Genomic DNA, 21,098 nt, shown 5'->3' on the forward strand with positions numbered 1-21,098 from the left:
AGTCTTGGTAGAAGCCGCTAGAGAAGGATTGATAAGACTAGCACAGCTAAAAAGAAGAGAAAATCACAACAGGGGCTAAGCAGAGAATGCATCAATTGATCGTCTGAACAAACGTCAGTTGAAGAAGAAGAGTTATTGTTACTTATGGTAGTTGGGAATCAGGATTTACAATTAACTTAAATTGGTGAGAAATGCTAATTTGATTTAAATATTTGTTATAATCTTACCTGCTTGAGAGTCGACAAGCCAAGTTTCATCTAACTTGAACACAATCTGGTTTAATATACGAGTTATAATTTGATATTGAGTTTAAGCTTGTGGTTCGATAAGCTCAACTTAGGAGTTCGTTAATGAGTCGGGATTAAACTCACTTTGCTCAAATCTCTACACACACCCTCCTTTGCTCATTCACACGCTTGCTTGCTCAACTCATGCAATGTTTATTATTGTGCTCTCATTGATTGCTAACTTGCTTTGGCCGACTTTTACATGCTCGCTTGATGTTGCGCCGCTTGCACGTTGCTGCCTCACTTGCTTCTGACTGTGCCCATGTCTATGTTGCTCCCTCTTGCTTATAAATTCACTCCTTTTCGACTTCTCATTTGTCAGCACACACAACACCCTCACTTCATTTTATGTGTATTTCTCTTCCTGCTTTGAATCACCACTTCACAATCTTCCTTACATGTTTGATGTGATTTTCACTTTGTTTCTACGTGCATCTCTTATCATGGTGTTATGATTTTCCTTCTGTCCTTGAGATATAACCTTCCTTCGCCATTGATAGGATTATCAAGTTTAATGGTACCATGATGGGGGCATCGACAGGAGATTCCGATGCGTTTATCAGAGACGACACCGGAGATCGACGACCATGATGGAGGGCCTTTACTACTGATGACTTGTTGTATTTGCATTTCATATATCACTTCGTTATTTTCAGTTTTTCCCATTTTGCCATTGTGGGTATTAGTTTTCTCTTGTAGCCCGAGGGGCATTTTATACTTTTGTACTTGCTTTCATTTGGAGCCTATTTATATGGCTCTTGTTTCTTGTATGAGGTAATGAATTGTTGAATGAAATTTTCTTATGCTTTGTTCTCTTTGTGAGTTCAATATCTTTGAGATCTCTTAGTGAGTTCTTTGTGATCTCTTTGTGAGTTCACTTGGCGAAATCATCCAAGGCTTGCAATCCTTAATCTCTTGCCTCTCCGCTATAGAAGATCCCAAGCAAAGACGAGGAAGCAAAGAAGCTCGAGCCCCTTGTTGCCGCCGCCCCCCCCGCCGTCCACCCTCTCACCACTGGCCGGCCACATAGCCACCCGTCGACCTCCTTCCACCCACCTCCTCTCCGCTAATTTCGAATTGAAATTTGAATTTCAAATTTCGAATTGAAATTTGAATTTCAAATTTCAAACTCTTTCCAAATTTGGAAATTCTATATATGGGAAGTTTTTTATTAAATCCAAATTCAAAATTAAATTAATTTGGATTTAATTTAAAACTCTCCTAGTCATCATTCAATGTTTGGAAACCCCTCTCCCTCTCTCCCTAATTCCCTCTTTCTCTAGCCATGCTGCCGGCCCCCCTCTCTTGATCCCTCATTAATTATGCACTTAACTCCTTCATTCTATTTGAAATCCAAATTAAGTGCAAATCATTTTCCCTCCAATTATACTAAAACTGGAAATAATTTTAGTTTTAAACTCCCTCTTCCCCTCTCTCCCTACCGCCGGCTCCCCCTTAGGCCTCACCCTAATGAAATTTCCATTAATGCTTTAATTGCATTTAATTGGAAATTCAAATCTCAAATATTTTCCCTCCCAAATCCCTTTAACTGAAATTAATTTCAGTTTTCTACAGCGAACCACATCTTTCCCCCTCTCTCTACTGCCGGCCTCCCCTCTTCCTCCTCTCCAAGCCGCCCTTTCCTCCCCTTGGGCTTGTGGTGATTGCTCGGCTTCAAATCCATGGTGTATGGCAGACCCCGCTGTTGATCACGGGCTCTTCTACGACATCTACGGAAATATTCATGTCTTAAGATCTCCTTTCTTCGATGTGGGGTTTGGCTTCGACAATACCGTCGAAGAGTACTTGGATCGGATTTTACCGACACTAGTGGATTCCATCGACGACCAATTCTCCGACTACACGTGGATCATCGAAGGTCATCCCACCGTGCCACCTCCACCTCTGAGTTCCTTCTCCACGGCGACGTTCATTGGCTCCTCCCTCCTCGTGGCAACCTCACTTCTAGCTTGGACGATCTTCCGCCGTTCAACCTAGTTTCGTAGGAAAGAGAGAAGAGTCCTCAAGGTGAACAACTCCTTATTAATCGTTGGATTCAAATCACTAGCTTTTAACTTTACGTTTCCCTTTGTATTGGCTTAAATTGTATGGTTAATTTTCCTTGTAATTCCTTTGCCTAAGAAAGTGGAACACGTCGAATTCTTGTAGCCGATTTTAATTTGAAGCATGATTATATAAACGGTTAAGCTATTATTCAATTTTCTTTTTATCTTGTGTAACTCAACTCATGCATCACATCATACCAACTATCATTCGTGGTGAGGGCATTCTAGTTCGTTTTTGGGTCACATGACAAACTTTAACATCTTGATCGCCTCCTTTGACTCACGATGGCACCATAAAAATTGTTAAATGGAAAGCATCTGATTTATTACGGTTTTCGTTTGAGTAGACCTAAAAATGAATACAAGGAGTGTAATTTTAATAATAATATATCTACTGTGGGGATTGTGACTTTGGACAATCAAGTCATTAATAGGAGTACACGTTTTTGATATCTTGAGTCTATTGTTCATAGTGATGGTGAAATAGATGGGGATATTATTAGTATAATTCAAGTTAGATGGCTGAAGTGGAGGAATGCATCAGGTTTGTTGTGTGATAAAACAATACCCCTCAAATTTAAGGGAAAATTTTATAAGATAGTGGTGAGACCTGCAGTGTTTTATGACGCAAAATGTAGGCCATTAAAAGAGAAGTATAAAATTAAGTTAAGTGTTGCATAAATGAGGATACTCAGGTGGATGAGTGGCTTCACTCTTAGAGACTGAATGTGAAATGAGTATATATGTGAAAAGTTTGGAGTAGCTCCAGTTTCAGATAAGATTAGAGAGAGTTGTCTTAGATGGTTTGTTCACATAAAACGTCGGCCTTTCAATGACCCGATTAGGAGAGTAGATGTATTATATTTGTCCTAATTTAAGAAAGGTAGAAGAAAACCTAAAAAGACTTGGTTAGAAAATATTAGAAATGTTATTTTTTCTTAGATTTAAATGAAAATTTGACTCTTAACATGACATAATGGAGAAAAATGATTCATATAGCTGACCCCACATAGTGGATAAATGTTTTATGGTGTTGTTGTTGGTTATTTAATAGTCTTGAACATTTTATTGCATAGATTGTTGTGTTTCACGACACTTTAAAGAAGGTAAAAAATTTCATTCATTCCACCTTTCAAAAAAAAAAAAAATCTCATGCCTATATCTTATATTTTAAGTTTTAACATTTTGCTCTCTTTAAAAAGCTTTTTCCTCTTTGAGGTTACTCTGGGGTCTAAGTGATGGGGACATCAGATAATCATGGAGAGTTTACCAGCGACGTGGCCGCCAATCTACGGCCACGATCGAGTCGTTATATTTTTGAGTCGATGTATTTTGTTTTCATGCATTTTATTATTTGCTTATGAGTGTTTATTTTATTTCCCTTTGTACCCCTTTGTATGGGAATGCTCATGTGTAAGCCTAAGGGCAATTGTGTCATGTCAGTTAGAGTCTTTTGTATGAGGCTATTTAAAGCCCCTTTGTTTTATTTTCAAGTTAATGAATGAATGAATGAATTTAAGAATTTTTCCTGCACTTGTGCTTGAGAGCATTTGAGAGTTCTTAGAGAGCTTTGGAGAGATCCCTTGGAGAGGGAGATTGGCGCATCACCCACCAACCTTGGATACGGCCGGGTTCGTGGTTTTCTCTTTGTATTTTCGTCTTCCCTCGCCACCTTCCATCACTCGTCTTCGTCACGTCCAACTCCACCAAACTTCCCTCAATTTCCTCCACACACCAAGCTCCACTAAAATCCCCCATAGCCCCGGCCACTTTGCCCAAAACCTTTTCTTGCCGCCGGCCTAGCCCCATAGCCGCCGGCCACACTCCACTTCCCTTCACCTTTGAGTTTCCTAATTAGGTTGGAGACCACTTGTGGAAAATTCTGAAATTCAAAATCAATCAAGTTTGAATTTCAAAATCTTTCCTAATTTAAGTCACCTATTTTAGGAAAGTTTTAACTCATATCTATTTTGAAATTTTAATTCAAATTGGATTTGATTAAATATTTCCTAAAGCCTAAAACCAAATTAGGAGATCAAAATCCTCTCATTAATTCCCCCCCTCACCCATGTTTACTGCCGGCTCCCCTCTATGGCCAATGAGGAATTATTTCCTAATTGACTCTTAGTCCACTTTGGAATATTTTCAAATTCCCCCTTTATCACTTAGCCGAAATTCCCTACATCTGTCTTAATTTATTTGATTTCCTAATTTAAGACATTAAATCAGGAAATCAATTCCCTCTCCACCGTTTATCATCCCGCCGCCCCTCCTGTTTCCTGGATTTGCTTTACCTTGCCGATCCTCCCCTCTCACCAACAGTTCTTTTCCTCTCCTTAGGCCAAGCCATTGAATGCCTTGAGTTCTCTTCTTCCAAGCACATCCCGTGCATAAAAAATCTGAGAATTTTCTCATATTTCTGGAGCAAAATCTGAGCTCAAATTCAGGTTTTGAGAGCTACAATTGGAAGTTGTTTCCCAACCCAGTATCAAGAGAAACTTCTTTCTCTTTGTGACTATTCAAGAGACGCATCTTATTTGCATCAAAGGAAGCCATGGACGAAGACGTTAAAGGCATCAAGTGACGGATCTCCATGTCTTCTTGAGCAAAGGTCTTCCTCTTCTCCATTTGTATTCAATTTCTTCTAACTCTAAATTCTCAATTGGTTGATTGTAATCACGAAAGCTCCTACAAATTGCTCTTGCCAAGCTTAGTCATTTGTAGGAATTGAGTGTAATCTTCTATGCATCCTACGTCTCATTGTTAGATTAGGGATTTAATTTGAAGCCTACTGTTTGCGTTGTGTGTTGTTCTTATCTATTTTGAAAGTTTCAAAATTCAGAGCATGTAAATTCGCCTAAGCAAATCATTTCCTTATTTGTTTTGAATCTTCGTTGAGAGTTGCTAAGTAATTGTTTCCGGAATTTATTCTAATCTAAGAGTTGTGCAATGCCTAAATGACTAAATAATCATCGCATCTAATTAGTCCTGCATCACTAAGTCTTATATCCTTATCCGCATGAGCGAAGCTAAGGGGGCCTGTGGGAGCGAAACAATTTTTATAGCTCTGATTTTTATATGGAATATTTAGAATTTGTTTTAAGATCATTGCATAGAAAATAAGTTGAAAGAGCTTTTTCTATCATACCTATTATGAAAAATTGACAAAAAAATAAAATTAGAGATTATTGATGAGTAACTTTTAATCATTTATATTGAGAAATAAATATTTGATTGTATTGATAATAAAATAATCATTTAACTTTTTCAGAATATGAAGAATATGCATTATAAATTATTAGTTTTTTTTATATTATATTTTATCTTTTTAAATAATAAGTTTGAATAAGACATGCTTTAAAGCTATTAATGTCAGTCTCAAGCATGGATGAAAAAAATTGAGCGCATATTTGGAAATTTTAATTTATGCCCCACTAGAAAAATTTTCCGTTGCTTATCTGTGTGAGTTTTAAATTTTTTTATTTTATTAATGATCTTTCTCGTATTACTTAGGTTTATTTATTTAATTGCTATTCTTAGGGTCGATATGTATTTCACAGATTTTATCAGGAAATTAAAGTTCAATTTTCTATTACAATCAAGACACTTTACATTGATAATTCCTTGGAATTTATACAGTTTTAACTTGATTTTTTGTGTGTTGATAATAAAATCATTCAGTAGCCTCATCTCCATATATCTCAACAAAATGAGATTGTAGAACATAAGCATCATCATTTACTTCACTTAGTCCGTATTTTGAAGTTTCAAATGAATTTTCTACAATAATTCTAAGGTGATGCTGAGTTAACGACTACTATCTAGTTAATAATCTCCCTTCAATTATTCTTGGTAACATCACCCCCACTCTGTCTTGCATCCTGGGCAGTCCTCATTTTCTCTTACTCATAAAGTTTTCGGATGCCTATATTTTGTTCATTCCTTTCGTACTGACAGCCAACTCTCTCCTTGTGTCATTGGGTACATATTTTTTGGGCTTATTTTCCAAAAATACTATTGTTCTTATGATCCTACTATTCATTTCCTTTATACCTTCATAGAATTAAAGTACTACATTCAATATTTTTTTGACTAAAGATCTAGGTGGATTTTTCGGGCATCGAGTTTATCCACAGCAAATTAAGACTACCATTGTCTTTTAGAATGCCTTTTTTGAAGAAATTAATTTGTTAGTTGTAAACTATTGACACTCCATTGACAAGCAAAAAAATTACAAATAAAGAGGAGATTTTTGAAGATGTGCCTGGTTATCGATTATTGGTTGGAAATCTATGCACCCTCTGCCATTTCACCAGATATATCTTTGCTTTTTGAGCTGTTAGTCAACACATACAAACTTCTAAAAAATAAAGTGATTGAAAAACTTATTGGCATTTAGAAAATTATAGATAAAGGTAAGTTCTTTGAAGTTGTTTCTTATTATTAAAGATTGGTCGGACTGTCATTATACCAGATAGATCAGTTGTTGTTGGGATTGTGCATACTTATGCAAACTTTTAAACAGAAACATGGTGAAGTTGTTTTAGTTTCCTCAAATAAACTAGGAATCACGAGAATGACTTATACAAATTATTGACATGTTAATAGGAAAACGTTGACTATGCTAGGTCCATATCTGAGTACTTCATCTTTGTTTGAGGCAATTTTGTTATATCTAAGAACAATAAGCAAACTATGGTGGCAAAACTCAAGAGTTGTTGATGAATACAAACACATAGCACAATCTATATGTGAAATGATGTAGGTTAAAATCCTCGTAATGAAATTGGCTTTGCAATATATCAACTTCTCATTTTAAATTATATCAACCGTGTTGTTATCTACATTATTAGTAATCATGTGTTTCATAAAAGAATAAAATGCATTGAGCTTGATTGCTATTTTATTTTAGAAGCATTACTAACAAAGAAGATTGTTACACCTTATGATCCTAGTTCAAAAAAACTAGTAAATGTTTTTACCAAGGTTATGAGTCCACTTTAATTTTTCAAGTTATGTGACGAGCTAGAGCTAATTGATATCTCTGCTCTAGCTTGAAGGAGAGTGTTGGAAAGTAGTATTATAGGAAACTTTTAATTAGTCAATTAACCATAGATATATTTTTATGTATAATTTTATCCTCTAATTGAGGATATTTTCTATTGTTTTAATGAAATATAACCAACTTTTCCGCTCTCAACATTTCTTTTTATGGAAGTGCATGTAGAATTGCCTGATCTGCTATAGGTAGGTCATTTGATTGTTTCACTTCCTGTTCCATAAGATTTCATAATATGTACATGGCTAGTTTGCTTCATCATCTCACAGAATCTATGCTCCTTCAACTTCAATACATGAATTAGCTTAGTTCAAAGTTCTCTATTTTGCAGCCAACCAACATAAAGCTATTTTGTGGGGTTTTATTGTCTCATGCAGGAATCAATCTCCATAGCTTTCAACATTAAGGCTTCATTTAGGATGGCTTTCTTATTGCTTCTTAAAGCAGCTTTTTAGTACATAAGTTAAAATTTTTGCACTCAAAAACTGCTTTAAGAAGCAGTAAAAAAGTCATCCCAAACGAAACCTAAATCCCCGCTCTTTCAGCTTGAGGCTTCAAATGGCATCCCAGCTACTCGATCCTCATCCTTCTGTATTGGGGCTCCAAATGTGGCGAAAATAATAGGAAAAGGGCGCAGCTTTCTTTTTTTTTTTTCAGAAGGTGCTGCTCTCTCCCAATCCCCGAATGCATGCATAGAAAGCCATTACACTTGTTTTTTTTTTCACAACCGTGGTAGCTTATGCCTATGTAAATATTTCATCCAGCAACAGTAATTTGCTGGCATTCTTCTTTTGTCAACTTACTAGTGTTTTATACATTGTTGACATCATGAATTTTGTATCCTGGAGCAGAATTTTGTTTCTTTAACTTGAAAGAAATGAAGAGCTGAATTCTCTCTCTTGCAATAACAAGTAGTACCTCCAAGATTAGCTACATGTGTTTGGGAAATGAAGACCTTTACAGTATGCTCATCTCTCATTTTTACAGATTATGCAATTTATGTGTTTAATAATTCCTTGTAACGCATTTTTTACTGAACTATCCTTGAATCAATCAGGACATTAAACAGAAGATATTCTAACTTTTATCAGATAATCCAAAATCACTTTAAAGTAGTGTATAAGCAAAGTCAAACTCATTGAATACGGTCTAATAGAGTTAAATTCATGCTTACAATTTTTCATTTGGTCTGTTTGCACATATTTATTTTGTTCATGAATAATTTATCATTCTTGCATGCCTCAGCTGATTTATAGAATGGAGGGAGGCTCTGCTTGCATTGTCAAATGTTTTGTCATATTTTTAGCACATACTGTAGATCTTACATTATCAAAATGCAGCATTAGATTGTAAGTGATTTTCTATGTGGAGCCATTTAAATTGCCTCATGATGGCCCTTTTTTGGTCAAGTTCAATCCATTACTAATTCCTCTCATCCCTTATGACTTGCCCCTATGAACTATTGCCATAGAGGATAGTCTAAGCTTTATAGATGGTCTGTGTATTCCCTCTACAATATATGCTTATTTGAATCTTTCTCCTCCTGACATGAGAGAGTTTTACTTCTTAGGAGGACTAAGTCTATGATCTGCAATTTATTCAACTTCTACATTTTAATAACCATAGTTTGGATCATGATATCTCATTTTAGACATCTAGGGTTTATTGTTCAAAGTGATGGAAATAGATGGGGATATTACAAGTAGAATTCAATTTTGATGGTTGAATTGGAGGAATGCTTCAGGCTGTTGTGTGATAGAAAAATACCCTTCCAATTTAAGGGAAAATTCTATATGATGATGATGAGACCTGCAATGCTTTATGGTGTAGAATGATGGCATTAAAAGTGAAACATAAAATAAGTTACGAGTTGCACATATAAGAATGCTCAGGTGGATTAGTGGCTTTACTTTTAGAGATAGAATGCGAAACGAGTATATACGTGAAAATGTTGGAGTAGCTCTAGTGCCAAATAAGATTAGAGAGAGTTGTCTTAGATGGTTTGATCACATAAAATATTGACCTTTCGATGTAAAATTTGAAAATGTCGAATCATAGCATCGCGACACGTTGTGATTCACCGCGACGAAAATAGATGAATTTTCGAAGTTTTCAGAGTTCAACGAAACAAATTTTATAAATTTTACATCAAATTTTGATTAAATTTGGTCTGAAGGACTTAGGGTTAATTTCATATGAATTTGAAATTAAAATTTGACAAAGTTTATTTAAAGACAAATTACTAAATAGCTCATCCTACTCTCAATGAATCTTAAGCATGTAAGGGCACATGCATAAATTGGCTTTTCCCCAATTGCCCAAATAGCCTAAAAGGACCGAAACTTTTGGTCCCTTCATTTCCTGTGTATTTTCTTATTTGGCTGAAGAGAGGGAGAGGGAGGCGGCAAGGGACTTCGGGCAAGCGGCGGCCGACAATTTTTGGGGGAATCGAAGGGGAAGCCTTAAGAAAGAAGAAGTATGTTCCTAAACCAAAGATTTCTTCTTTTCGCTTTGATTTTCTTAGGTTGAAAATCTAGAGTTTTCCGAAATTTGAAAATTTTAAAAGGATAATGTTTAGGGAAGCTTAATGATGAATTTTAAACCTTAATTTTAATTTTCTTCCAAATATTTTGAGATTTCTAAAATAATGGCTTTTTCAAAATTCGATTTCTTTGAGGATGCCTTAATAAATGTTATTCCTAATAATCCTAGGAATATTTTTAAGAGAAAATTTGGATTTTTCACAGTTTTATATTTTTTTAATCTTTAATTTAAAAAAAAAATTGAAAATAAGTATGACCCAAGTGTTAATTAGGTAAACGGGAGGTTTTAGCATGAATATGTGATAAAAATAATGGAAATTAGATTTCCAAATTTGGGGTTTTAGGGCAAAACAAAAAAAAGTTAAGTTACTTTAAATTAAATTATGCAATTGTAAATGGGTAAAAAGGGCAAATCATAGGATTAGACCAAAATCTGTATTTTAAAATTTTAGGGTTTATTTAAATCCAAAAATAATGATATTAAAATGCTAATTTAATGAAAATGAATTAATGTTAGTTAATAGAAATTATATTCTTTTAGGTGTTTTAGACAGGTAAATGTATGTTCCTTTATTAAATGCAATGTACTTTGACAGTATGCGATGGATAGTTTAGAATTTATATTTTTTTTTTCTTTTAAAATGTCTACATATAGAAATACATGAAAATGCTACATTAAGTAGGAGCATATGTTTGAATGGAATGCTAGTCATCCTCCTACGATTGTTACAGTATGATTGCATGTGTATATTGAAATTATTACGGGACCCGCTATATCATCTATTACACAGTGCATTGAGTGACATGATGCGTTCGAATTGGCATCCGATTAGTGATGACAGCACAAGTGATTTATGAGTTGTTGTCAACTATTTCAATTTTTTTAGTAATTAAATGTGCATGAATATCGAACTGAGAAAGATAGTAATTTTGAGTTGAACTTGATAGTATATGATATTTTTATGAAATTTCTATATTTTATGTTGTCTTTCTCTTGAAATATTTGAATTTTGATTCTATTTCATGCAATTTATCACTTAACACTTTACGTCTCATTTAATATTTTGTTTCATATGTATGCAAATTTGTTTCTTCATAATTTAATAGAAAATTAATATGTCATTTTTTAAAATGTTATTTAGGCATACACTGCATAAAAAATCATTTTTCACTTTTTTTTTTCACTTTACATAATTTTTATTTTATTTTAAGGCTTTCGCTTCGTCTCTCAAATAAGAAACACTTCAATACCCAATTGCGTAAATTTAAACATTGATACTCATTATTTATTTTCTTAAGAATGCACAATTTATTTGAAGTATATCATAACCCGGGATTGAATCATATTTTAAGAAAAGTGGTAGTAAAATAAAAAATCAACAAAGGGAATTAAAATAAAATTTTCAACTTTTTTGAGCTAAATTAAGGCTTCGTTTGGGATGGCTTTTTTACTGCTTTCTAAAACGGAGTTTTAATACAAAATTTTTTATTTTTGTACTAAAACTCCGTTTTATAAAGCAATAAAAAAGCTGTCCCAAACGAAGCCTAAGTAAACGAAAAATGTTAGGTAAGATTAACCTATAAAATAATAAAAATTAAACTTTTAATCTAGCCATTGTGGTTAGGCATCTTAAATTCATCTAGGGGTGCAAATAAGTTGAGTCGAGCTCGAGTTAGGGGATGTTCAAGTCGAGCTCAACTGTCAAATACCAAGCTCGAAGTTGAGTGGAGATCGAGCTGGATTGATCTCACGTCGAGCGGCTCGTTGAGCAGCTCACGAATCTCTTCCCTAGGTTCGGTTGCGTTCACTAGTTCCATCTCGAGGTATGCTCAAGGTCCGGAGGGCACGCTCGCCAGCTCAGTCTTGAGGTCTCGAGGTCGCATCTCGCCTCTCTGAGGTCTAATCGCGTAAGTCTCACTGTCTAGAGGTTCAGCTTGCATCTCGTGTTCACTAGTTCAGCCCCAAGGTCTGCTCGAGCTCCTGAGGTTGCATCTCACTGCTCTGTCATGAGGTAACATCATGTGCTTTACAGTCTTCTACGTCTCAAGGTCTTCTCAGACTCCGAGTTTCTTTTTCCCACCCACCTGAGCTCCGATTTCATTTTCCCGCCCACAGTTTCGCGAGCTGCTCAACCAGCTTGCAAGTCAAGCTGGTGGTTGTTCGAACTCGAGCTCAATAAGCTTGAATTTGTGTTCGAGCTTGACTCGAGAGCTCGATAAGCTCGACTTTTCGAGCCTTTTAACGAGTCGAGCCCGAGCAGGCTCGCGAATCGGCTTGACTCGGTTGCACCCCCTAAATTCATGCCTATATTTCTTCATTGTATCAACATAATCAATTAAATGCTCTATGTCAAGACTCATTGCATTATCCTTTTCAATAATTATTATGAATGAATTCCCAAGAAAAATCTCTTCCATCTTATTTTGTAACATTGTCTTGACTAATCTAATCTGAACATAAATTTTTTTTTCTTTAAAATTTTGAATGATCGATATCCATCTCGAGGATCTAATGCAAATGACGTGTTCTTTAGATCTTTATTCATTTCTACTAAATGTGCATCTAAAGTGATTATGAAAATATAAATTTGTAATGATTCTCTAATAACATTATCCCTTTTATGACAAGATCTTCCTTGGCCTCAAATGTAAAGAGCATTTTATCATTTTTCACAATAATATATTTTGATGATGCTAAGAGGATTTTTAGAATTTAGGAGAGGAATAAGGCTTCAAAAGTTAGATTGATAATTTATAATATATTTCTATTTTATATAAACTTGGATTTTCTTTGAAATTGTTATCATTAATATAAAAATAAAAAATATATATTTAATTTTATTAATAATTATTATTGTTGCGTCCTGGAGTATTCGTGGCGATAGAAGAAGTATATAGTTTAATGCCTTAGCATTGTACGAAGATTCAGCACGCAATCAGATAAGAGAGAGTGTGTATCATTCATAAGAAACAACAGAGTTTTTACATGGAAACCCCTGAAAAAGGGGGAAAAATCATGGGGCCTGGCTCAGTTTGAATGAATCCACTCGTATTTGCAGTCGATTACAAATGAGGCCCTTCCTTGGGAGAAGGCATTAGCTTGATGGTACAAATGTACATCATATAGAGCGCATTACATAGTGGGAGTTACAATAATATAAATGTTTGGTTGGTTGGAAGGGCCGTAGTTGGTATGAGACGGGGGTCCGGAAAACCGTATTTGGTAGGAGATTGGGGTCAGGAAGACAATTGTCTGGTGATGTAGGTCGGAAGGACCGTAGTAGGCGACAAAAGTCGTGAGGATCGTAGTCGGCAGGAGATCGAGGTCTGTAAGACCGTCATCTGGCGATGGAGGTTGGAAGGACCGCAGTTAGCAGGAGACCGGGTTCTAAAAGATTGTTGTCTGGTGATGGAGGTCGGAGTGACCATAGTAGGCTACGGAGGTCGAGAGGACCATAGTCGGCAGCAAATAGGAGTCTGGAAGACCGTAGTTGGCAAGAGACTAGGGTCTGAAAGTCCGTTGTCTGGTGATGGAGGTCGGAGTGACCATAGTAGGCGACGAAGGTTGAGAGGACCGTAGTCGGTAGGAGATAGGAGTCTGAAAGACCATAGTAGAAGGATGGTACTTCCGTAGAACTCCGGGCCATCAGGTGGTGGCCTGGTGGAGCTCGGGGCCTCAAGTGACAGTCCGGCGGAAGTCCGAACCTTAGGTAGTGGCCTGGTGGAGCAAAGAGTCTCAAGTGGTGGTACGGCTGAAGTCTGGGCCTTAGCTAGTGATCCGATGGAAGTCCGGACCTCATATGGTGGTCCAGCAAAGGTCCGGACCTCAGGTGGTGTCTGGCGGAGCAACATCGTCATGCGGTGGTCCGGCGGAGGTGAGGGCCTTAAGTGGGGGTGCGGCGGAGCACAGAGTCAGGCGGTGGTTCTGCGGAGGTGAGGGCCTTAAGTGGTGGTCCGGCAGAGCAATGGCGTCAGGCGGTGGTCCGGTGGAGGTGAGGGCCTCAAGTGGAGGTCAGGCGGAGTAACAACGTCAGGCGGTGGTCCGGTGGAGGCGAGGGCCTTAAATGGTGGTTCGGCGGAGCAACAACGTCAAGCGGTGGTCCGACGGAGGTGAGGGCCTAAAGTGGTGGTTTGGCGGAGAAACAGCGTTAGGCGGTGGTCCGGCAGAGGTGAGAGCCTTCAGTGGTGGTCCGATGGAGCAATGGCGTTAGGCGGTGGTCCAGCGGAGGTGAGGGTCTCAAGTGGTGGTCCGGCGGAGCAAAGATGTCAGGCGGTGGTCCGACGGAGGCGAGGGCCTTAAATGGTGGTTCGGTGGAGCAATGGCGTTAGGCGGTGGTCCATTGGAGGTGAGGGCCTTAAGTGGTGGTTCGGAGGAGCAACGATTTTAGGCGGTGGTCAGGCGAAGCAACGGCGTCAGGCGGTGGTCCGGCGGAGGTGAGGGCCTCAAGTGGTGGTCCGGCGGAGTAACGGCGTCAGACGGTGGTCCGGCTGAGGTCAGGGCCTTAAGTGGTGGTCCGACGGAGCAACAGCATCAGGCGGTGGTCCAGGGGAGGCGAGGGCCTTAAATGGTGGCTCGACGGAGCAATGGCGTCAGGCGGTGGTCCGGCTGATGTGAGGGCCTTAAGTGGTGGTCCGGTGAAAGTCCGACGGTGGTGGACCAGCGGGGGTTCGACGGAACTCCGGTGGTGGTCCGGCGAAATTCCAGCGGTGGTCGAGGAGGCAAGGAAGCAAGAGCGATCTCTGATCTCTCTTTTTTCCTTAGGCTTAGGGGGTCCTTTTTTAAGAGGAGAGGGAGCTCTATTTATAGATTTTGGGAATGGCATGACATGTAAATATGTGAGAGATCAAGGGTAAATGGGGAGTGGTTGAATGGATGGCTGATGTTGAATCCCTTGATCATGAATCGTTTGATGGACATTTGAATGTCTTATTGATGTCGGAATTCAGTGATCTTGGGCTTGTTGGATTTGTCTCGTCGAGCCGCTCGATTCGACTATAAGCATGTAATGTTTGAAAACCGTTTGATAACCCGAATTGTTGTTTGAACCTTCCAACGGCGCTTCAGGTCTTTTATTTGTGCTCATTGGGGCTTGGATTGAGTCGAATTTGGTGTCGTTGGGTTCTTATTTCCGAGACGCTCAGTTTGACTGTAAGTTTGCTGAAATCAGAGTTCTGATAGTCTCCGAATTAATTTTTGAAGTTTCCAACTTGATTTTGCATCGAGATTCGTGCCCGATCAAGATAATTTTTTGACGGCGTATCAATTATATTTATATATAATTAAAATATGATAATTTTTTCTAAAATGATTATATATCATAGTTTGATGTAAAATATAACTATTATTAAATTATGATTAACTTTTTTTTCTCAGCAAGTGGGACAAAATTTTTAGTATACAAAATAGCATTAAAGGATTTATTCAAAATCTAGTGGTAATGAGTCCTATCAATTAACTCCATAAAAAATTCTTAACTATTATTGACAACAAAATTTTGAATTAAAAGTGTTATTTTGTTTGAGGGTTTAGGGGTATGTTCGTTGGCCTATAATGCAATGAGTAGCTAAATAGTAATGTAAGTAGGACTGTTAAAATTGGGTCATGGGTCGGGTTCGGGTCCAACCCAAAATTGACCCGATACTATTCAACCCGACCCGCTTTGGGTCCGGGTCAACCCGAACCCAACCCGATTCGGGTATATTTTATTAAATTTTTTTATTTAATTCAATTTATTTAAATCTAAATCAAATTAAGGTAAGATTTATTTCAATTAATTTAAAATAAATCAACATTAATTTAATTTGGGCAATAATGTTTATAATTTTTTAAAATATCATTTACTTATTTCATAAAAATTCATTAAAACCCTCATAAATTAATTAAAACGGGTCAAATCGGGTTGATTTCGGGTTTCCCGGTCAACCCGAACCCGACTCGGTTTTACAAACGGGTCGAACTCCCTAACCTTGACCCGAACCCGAAATTTTCGGGTCGGATTCGATCCGGATTTTTGGGTTGGATCAAATATTGATACTCCTAATTGTAAGCAATTACCGGTGATTTCTTTTTATTTGGAATTTGAATTATTTTACAGCCGTTATTTTGAATGTGATAAATTTATGAAAAAGTTCTAATTTCATGTACATAAAAAAAATCTAACATAAGTGAGAAATTATTAATAAAAGTGACGTATTTCTAACCATAAGTTGAGTGAAGTGGTGAATATCTTTATGCATTGGTTCCCTTGTCGAGAGAAAAAAATAAAATGAATATTTTATTTCTTGAGTTAAATTTAATCAGAATATTCTAAACTATGTTGCACGGATACGCATATTTATGAGGCATGCTGTATCGGATACGTGTCAGATACGGGTACGCCTCCGATACGGCATGGATACGTGTCGGATACGGCTTTGCCATGTCCAATTAAAATATTATTTAAATTTGATCGGACATGCGTATCAGACATGCGTATCGCTTGGTACTCGATACTGCTTAGTACTCGGTACTGTTTAGTATTCAGTACTGCTCGGTACCGAGCGATACTAGAACTCAGTACTGCTTGGTACTTGGTACTGTTCGGTACTTATTGGTACTGCTCGGTACCGAGCGATACTAGAACTCAGTACTGCTCTATACTCTGTACCGCTCGGTACTGCTTGGTACCGCTCGATACTTATCGGTACTGCAGATCAAACCCCGCCAGGGGGCAGTGCCCCCTTGGACCCCCGGCATAGGCGTAAAATATCTATACTTTTTATTAAAAAAATTAATGTTTCAAATTCATGTGGATTAATTGTGTCAATCCTTTGTACTTTTAATTAAAAACTTCATATGCTAGACAATTTATATTTTTGTTTATTTTGTTGTAATAGACATTTAAATATTTAATAATTACTTTTATTTTGATATTATAAGATACAATGCTACAAATGATGTTGCTTTCATTTTTTTTATATATGATTTATATATTATAATGTCGTATCCTGTATGTTTTAGAATTGTTGTGTCCCGTATCCGTAATGTGTCGTATCCGTGTCACCGTATCCGTATCGGTGCAACATAGATCCTAAAATATATTGCCTTGTTTTTTAATATTCTCAAACCTACAAACATACTTTATGCTAAAAGCCTAACGAATACATTTAGAAAAGCCCATAATTGTGGGCTTACCTGCTATTTTGTATGGGCTATACCCCGACTGTTCCAGCCCATCTTGTTGAAGGTCATCTAGGGTTTTCTTCTATAAATCCGAGGTTAACCTCTCAGCCTCAACATATCGCCGCACTTTCCCTGGTGCTTCTTAGGGTTTTCGTTCTAGCTCCAGGAGCTTCTTTATCAATTGTTCTCTCGAAGTTTTTGCAGAAAATTTGTCTCTCTTTTCATAGAATGAACGGTGAATGATTCAATTTATCAGTTCGCAGTATGTTCTTCTTTCGATACTTTTCTAGTAGGTTTGTTCTTCGTCTTCTATGATCTTTAGATCCCTCGCTCTCTCCAAATCTATGTGTTCATACAATTTTATTTTGCTTTGTCCTCATTCTAATGCTAGTTATTCATGGTTGCTGTGATTATAAAAAATTCCTCGTTCTGAATTGCAAGGCTTCTTTTAGCATGACAGACACCGAATCACCCATAGAATATGAGCACCATTAGTTGATTAATATGTTTTGTAAACTTATTATTTATCTATTTGTAGAAATCTGTTATGTAATCTTGCGATATTGTAAGAAGAGTATGCCTATGATGACAAACCAAAGGCTTGTTTCTCAAAACATTCGCAGTGGCCGCCTGAGAGCTTTCGCCTTACCGGGCTTGAGAGCTTTTGCTGCTTACAAATTTCCTTCCTTGGATGTCTGAGGCTAATCAACCATGCTTCTGTATTTTCGTGCTTTCATCTACTAAATCGACATAATTCGTGATTTTTTTTCTAAGCTAAGCATGAACAAAAATACTATATATTCGTTTGTAAAATTATGTTACTTGCTTTATAATTGAAAAACTTTTTTCTAAAAGGTAAGTGAAGGTTATAAGGATTTTTATTATTAAGAACAGTAATTGTAGCCTGTGATGACAGACTCAAGGCTTGTTTCTCAAACATTCGCAGTGGCCGCCTGAGAGCTTTCGTCTTGCCAGGCTTGAGAGCTTATGCTGCTTCAACATATTCCTTCCTTGGATGTCTGAGGCCATCAATTACATGTAAACCATTAATTAGCTTACCTTAGTTGATTGCTTAAGTATATAAAAAGCTATGATTCAGCGAGTGATGTGACATTTGTGATCATTATTTATTGTATTGATGAAGGGATTGCAATTTTTGTTAAGGAGAATCATTATTAAATCACTTTTTAAGAAGATTTGTATTAATGATAATGATCAATTGTTTATGTGTTGTTTAATGGCGATTCCAAGCTTCTTCAAGGGCTCTTGTAGTCTTGGCCAAGATGTAAAGAGAAAAGAGCTCAAATGATACTTAGCATGTGTTGGTTTGAGTTTTAATATGCTTGATAAGATCAATGACTTTGAAGTTCTTGATAACAAAGCCAATGAGGTTTGTGAGAGTAATCAGTATGGTTTTATTATGAAACTTATTGTTTCATAAAGCAATATTTTAATATAAAAATTAAAATTTTTATACTACGAAGTTGTTTTAGTAAGCAAAAAAAAAAAAGACTTCTCAAACTAGAACTTTTATTTGGTCCTGTGCAAGGATTTAGAGGAAGGTTCGGTTTTGCCTAAAAAAGTGCGAATACCGAGTTTTTTGTAAAAATATCGAGTTTTTTTAAAAAACACGGTATTTGTACTTTTTGACCTATTTTTGCCTAAAATCGAACATTCCTCTATATCCAGTGAAAGGACCTAATAATTGCTCCTCAAACTAAGCTTGAATCCTTGAAAACATGTAGCTTATTTTTGTTGTTGGGTTATTGATTGGGGTGCCTTAACATTGGTGCTAAGTATTGCCCAAGTCATTTTTATAAACATGAGCAACCTTATTTAAGTGGTGTGATTGATGTTTGAATAAAAATGAGATCTTTTGTAAGAACGGTATCTATAGCAAGTGTGGTTAGCTTGTGATTAAGTTGTAATGTTGCTGTTCAAATATATTAGCATTTGTTATAATTCATTAAGCTTTATATGATTGTCATTTTGTGTGTATTCAATAAACTTTTTAGTTTTCTTTTGGAACAGTTCTTTTGTTATCTTATAAAATTATTTTTTTAGTACAAAATGATGCTGTCAGATTCAAGATAAGCTTATTGTTGTTTAAATTCATTATGACTTGTTAGAGAGGCATCAGATGCTCTAAGAGTGTCAAATCTTCCGTTGTTTACTTGCGGATGAACAGTGCAATGCTAATATTGGCGTTGTACTGTTCACCTATGCTATTTTGCTCTCTCAACCGAAAAGACGTGCGAAAGGGAGAAGGATTGTTAACTTCGTAGAAGTATTTAAAATGGAGTTCGATTGGAGCAGCACCATGGCATTTTGGAGTTTTGTTGTATTTTGCCGGAGTTAAATTGTTTGTACTTTTGAAGCCTATTTTACTCATTCCTTGTTTAAATACGAACTTGATGAGAGTTATTCTTGTAAAACAAGCATGGATGAAGGAGTTGAGCTGCTAATATCTGATTCAAGACCCTCTAATGGTTGTTGGGTTGGGGGTGTAATTTTATCATGATCTTATTAATGTCTATGTTGTCAGCAGGCTTAAGCTAGGTTTTTATCACCTTCTTGGAATAATAAGATTGGTATAGTGCAGCTGCTTACGCTTATTGAAATTAACTATTGGGCTGAGAGATAATTAACTATTTCGTAATGCATGTGTTTCCTAGTCCTCATTAGGAGGAACTAAAATAATTAAATATTTCGTAATATTGTACAGTATAAATATTATATAAGATTAGATTATGTGTTATAATTAGGAAGTTCGTTGTCCATTAAATTAGAGAAAAATGTAAAAGTTGTTTAAAATGTTGTCTAATTTTATCTTGTGATTAGTTAATAAAATTTGTTTGAATTTGATATTTTGATCGTATTGTATGAATTGGATTGTATTGCACTATTAACATAGATGATTTTGGTTCTCATGTTTCGTCTTGGACGAATTGCATTTTGATTGAATTGGTTGTATGGTACTAATTGATTTTTGTACCGTATGAACATGTAAATTGAATTGCTAGTATAATACTATGTAACTTTTTTTGAGATTGTACTGTGATCTTTGATGGTTGAATTGTATTTTTAGAGTTTTTGAAGCACTCTATTTAATCATTATCATAAAACTTTGTAAGTGTTTTTGGCAGTTATTGAAATTTTGTTTTATGCAAAAAAATTGAAAATATCTTGAAAGGGAGTGCAAAGTTTGGAATTTGAGAGAGCGAGATCTTTGGAGGGGGGGGGTTTCAAGGGAGTGTGGAGAGGATTTCAAATGGTTGTTTTGGCAAGCTTGCTTCTTAGTACCATCGAATTTAATGTTCGTCTTGAGGGAAGTTTTGGGAAGAAGAAGATCTCTTTGGTGTTAAAGGACCCGGCCTTTTCGCTGCACCGGGGAAGGTGAAAGTCATTTTGTAAGGGTTTTTTCGTCTAATTGTGAGGGTTAGAGAATAGGCATTAAATGTTTAGTTTAATACTCGGAGGGTGTTTTCGAAGAGTGGATTTATGTCAAGGTTTAATCGAACAATTATAAATTTGGCGTGTTCTTCCCATTATTATTTTTGGATTTTATTTCTACATTTTTTTTATGATAAATTGCATAAGTGAAATTGATAATTTATTTTTTTATTGTGAATGTAATTTGTTTTCGCATCAAGTTATAATTTTTTTTTTCGTTAAATAAGTTCTTAAATACTTAATCCATCTCTCTTTTTGGAGCATCTCGTACTTTCAAGCGGTATAAGGCTTTCAGTAGCTGGCATGCCCACATGCCTGCTTACGCCTACCTATCGGTGTCGCACGCTTGTAGTGCACTAGTTGTAGACTGTCATGATTCATAACTATTATTATTATTATTATTAATTCAATTATAAGTTTGTTGCCATTTGAGTTTGCATGGTTCAGAATTTGATTTTGAAAGTTTTTAACTCAATTTGCTGATTTGTGGATGATGTGTATATATATATATATATATATATATATATA

At 36.3% G+C, this 21,098-nt stretch overlaps 1 protein-coding gene and 3 non-coding genes across 6 annotated transcripts in view; all 4 read left to right on the forward strand.

Annotated features, from left to right (window-relative positions):
* LOC110115500 overlaps positions 1-8,341 on the forward strand; it is a 42,685-nt gene extending 34,344 nt beyond the window's left edge. For 2 of the 3 annotated variants that reach the window (XM_020848756.2, XM_028700321.1), the window contains one exon: positions 7,790-8,320. In XM_020848756.2, the coding sequence (XP_020704415.1) occupies positions 7,790-7,805 (16 nt within the window). In that variant the 3' untranslated portion in view covers positions 7,806-8,320. Of the gene's footprint in view, positions 1-7,789 lie in introns of all 3 variants that reach the window. The other variant, XM_028700322.1, reaches the window with a different exon arrangement.
* A 9,173-nt stretch (positions 8,342-17,514) lies between these two features.
* On the forward strand, positions 17,515-17,607 carry LOC114581052. Its single transcript, XR_003702858.1, has one exon. It is a non-coding gene; the product is annotated as a small nucleolar RNA snoR8a (small nucleolar RNA).
* Positions 17,608-17,694: 87 nt separating this feature from the next.
* On the forward strand, positions 17,695-17,820 carry LOC114581051. Its single transcript, XR_003702857.1, has one exon. It is a non-coding gene; the product is annotated as a small nucleolar RNA SNORD14 (small nucleolar RNA).
* A 198-nt stretch (positions 17,821-18,018) lies between these two features.
* On the forward strand, positions 18,019-18,144 carry LOC114581050. The gene has a single exon (XR_003702856.1). It is a non-coding gene; the product is annotated as a small nucleolar RNA SNORD14 (small nucleolar RNA).
* The last annotated feature ends 2,954 nt before the right edge of the window (positions 18,145-21,098 follow it).

This window comes from Dendrobium catenatum, unplaced genomic scaffold (assembly GCF_001605985.2).
Source record: "Dendrobium catenatum unplaced genomic scaffold, ASM160598v2 fragScaff_scaffold_1483, whole genome shotgun sequence".
Lineage (NCBI taxonomy): Eukaryota > Viridiplantae > Streptophyta > Magnoliopsida > Asparagales > Orchidaceae > Dendrobium > Dendrobium catenatum.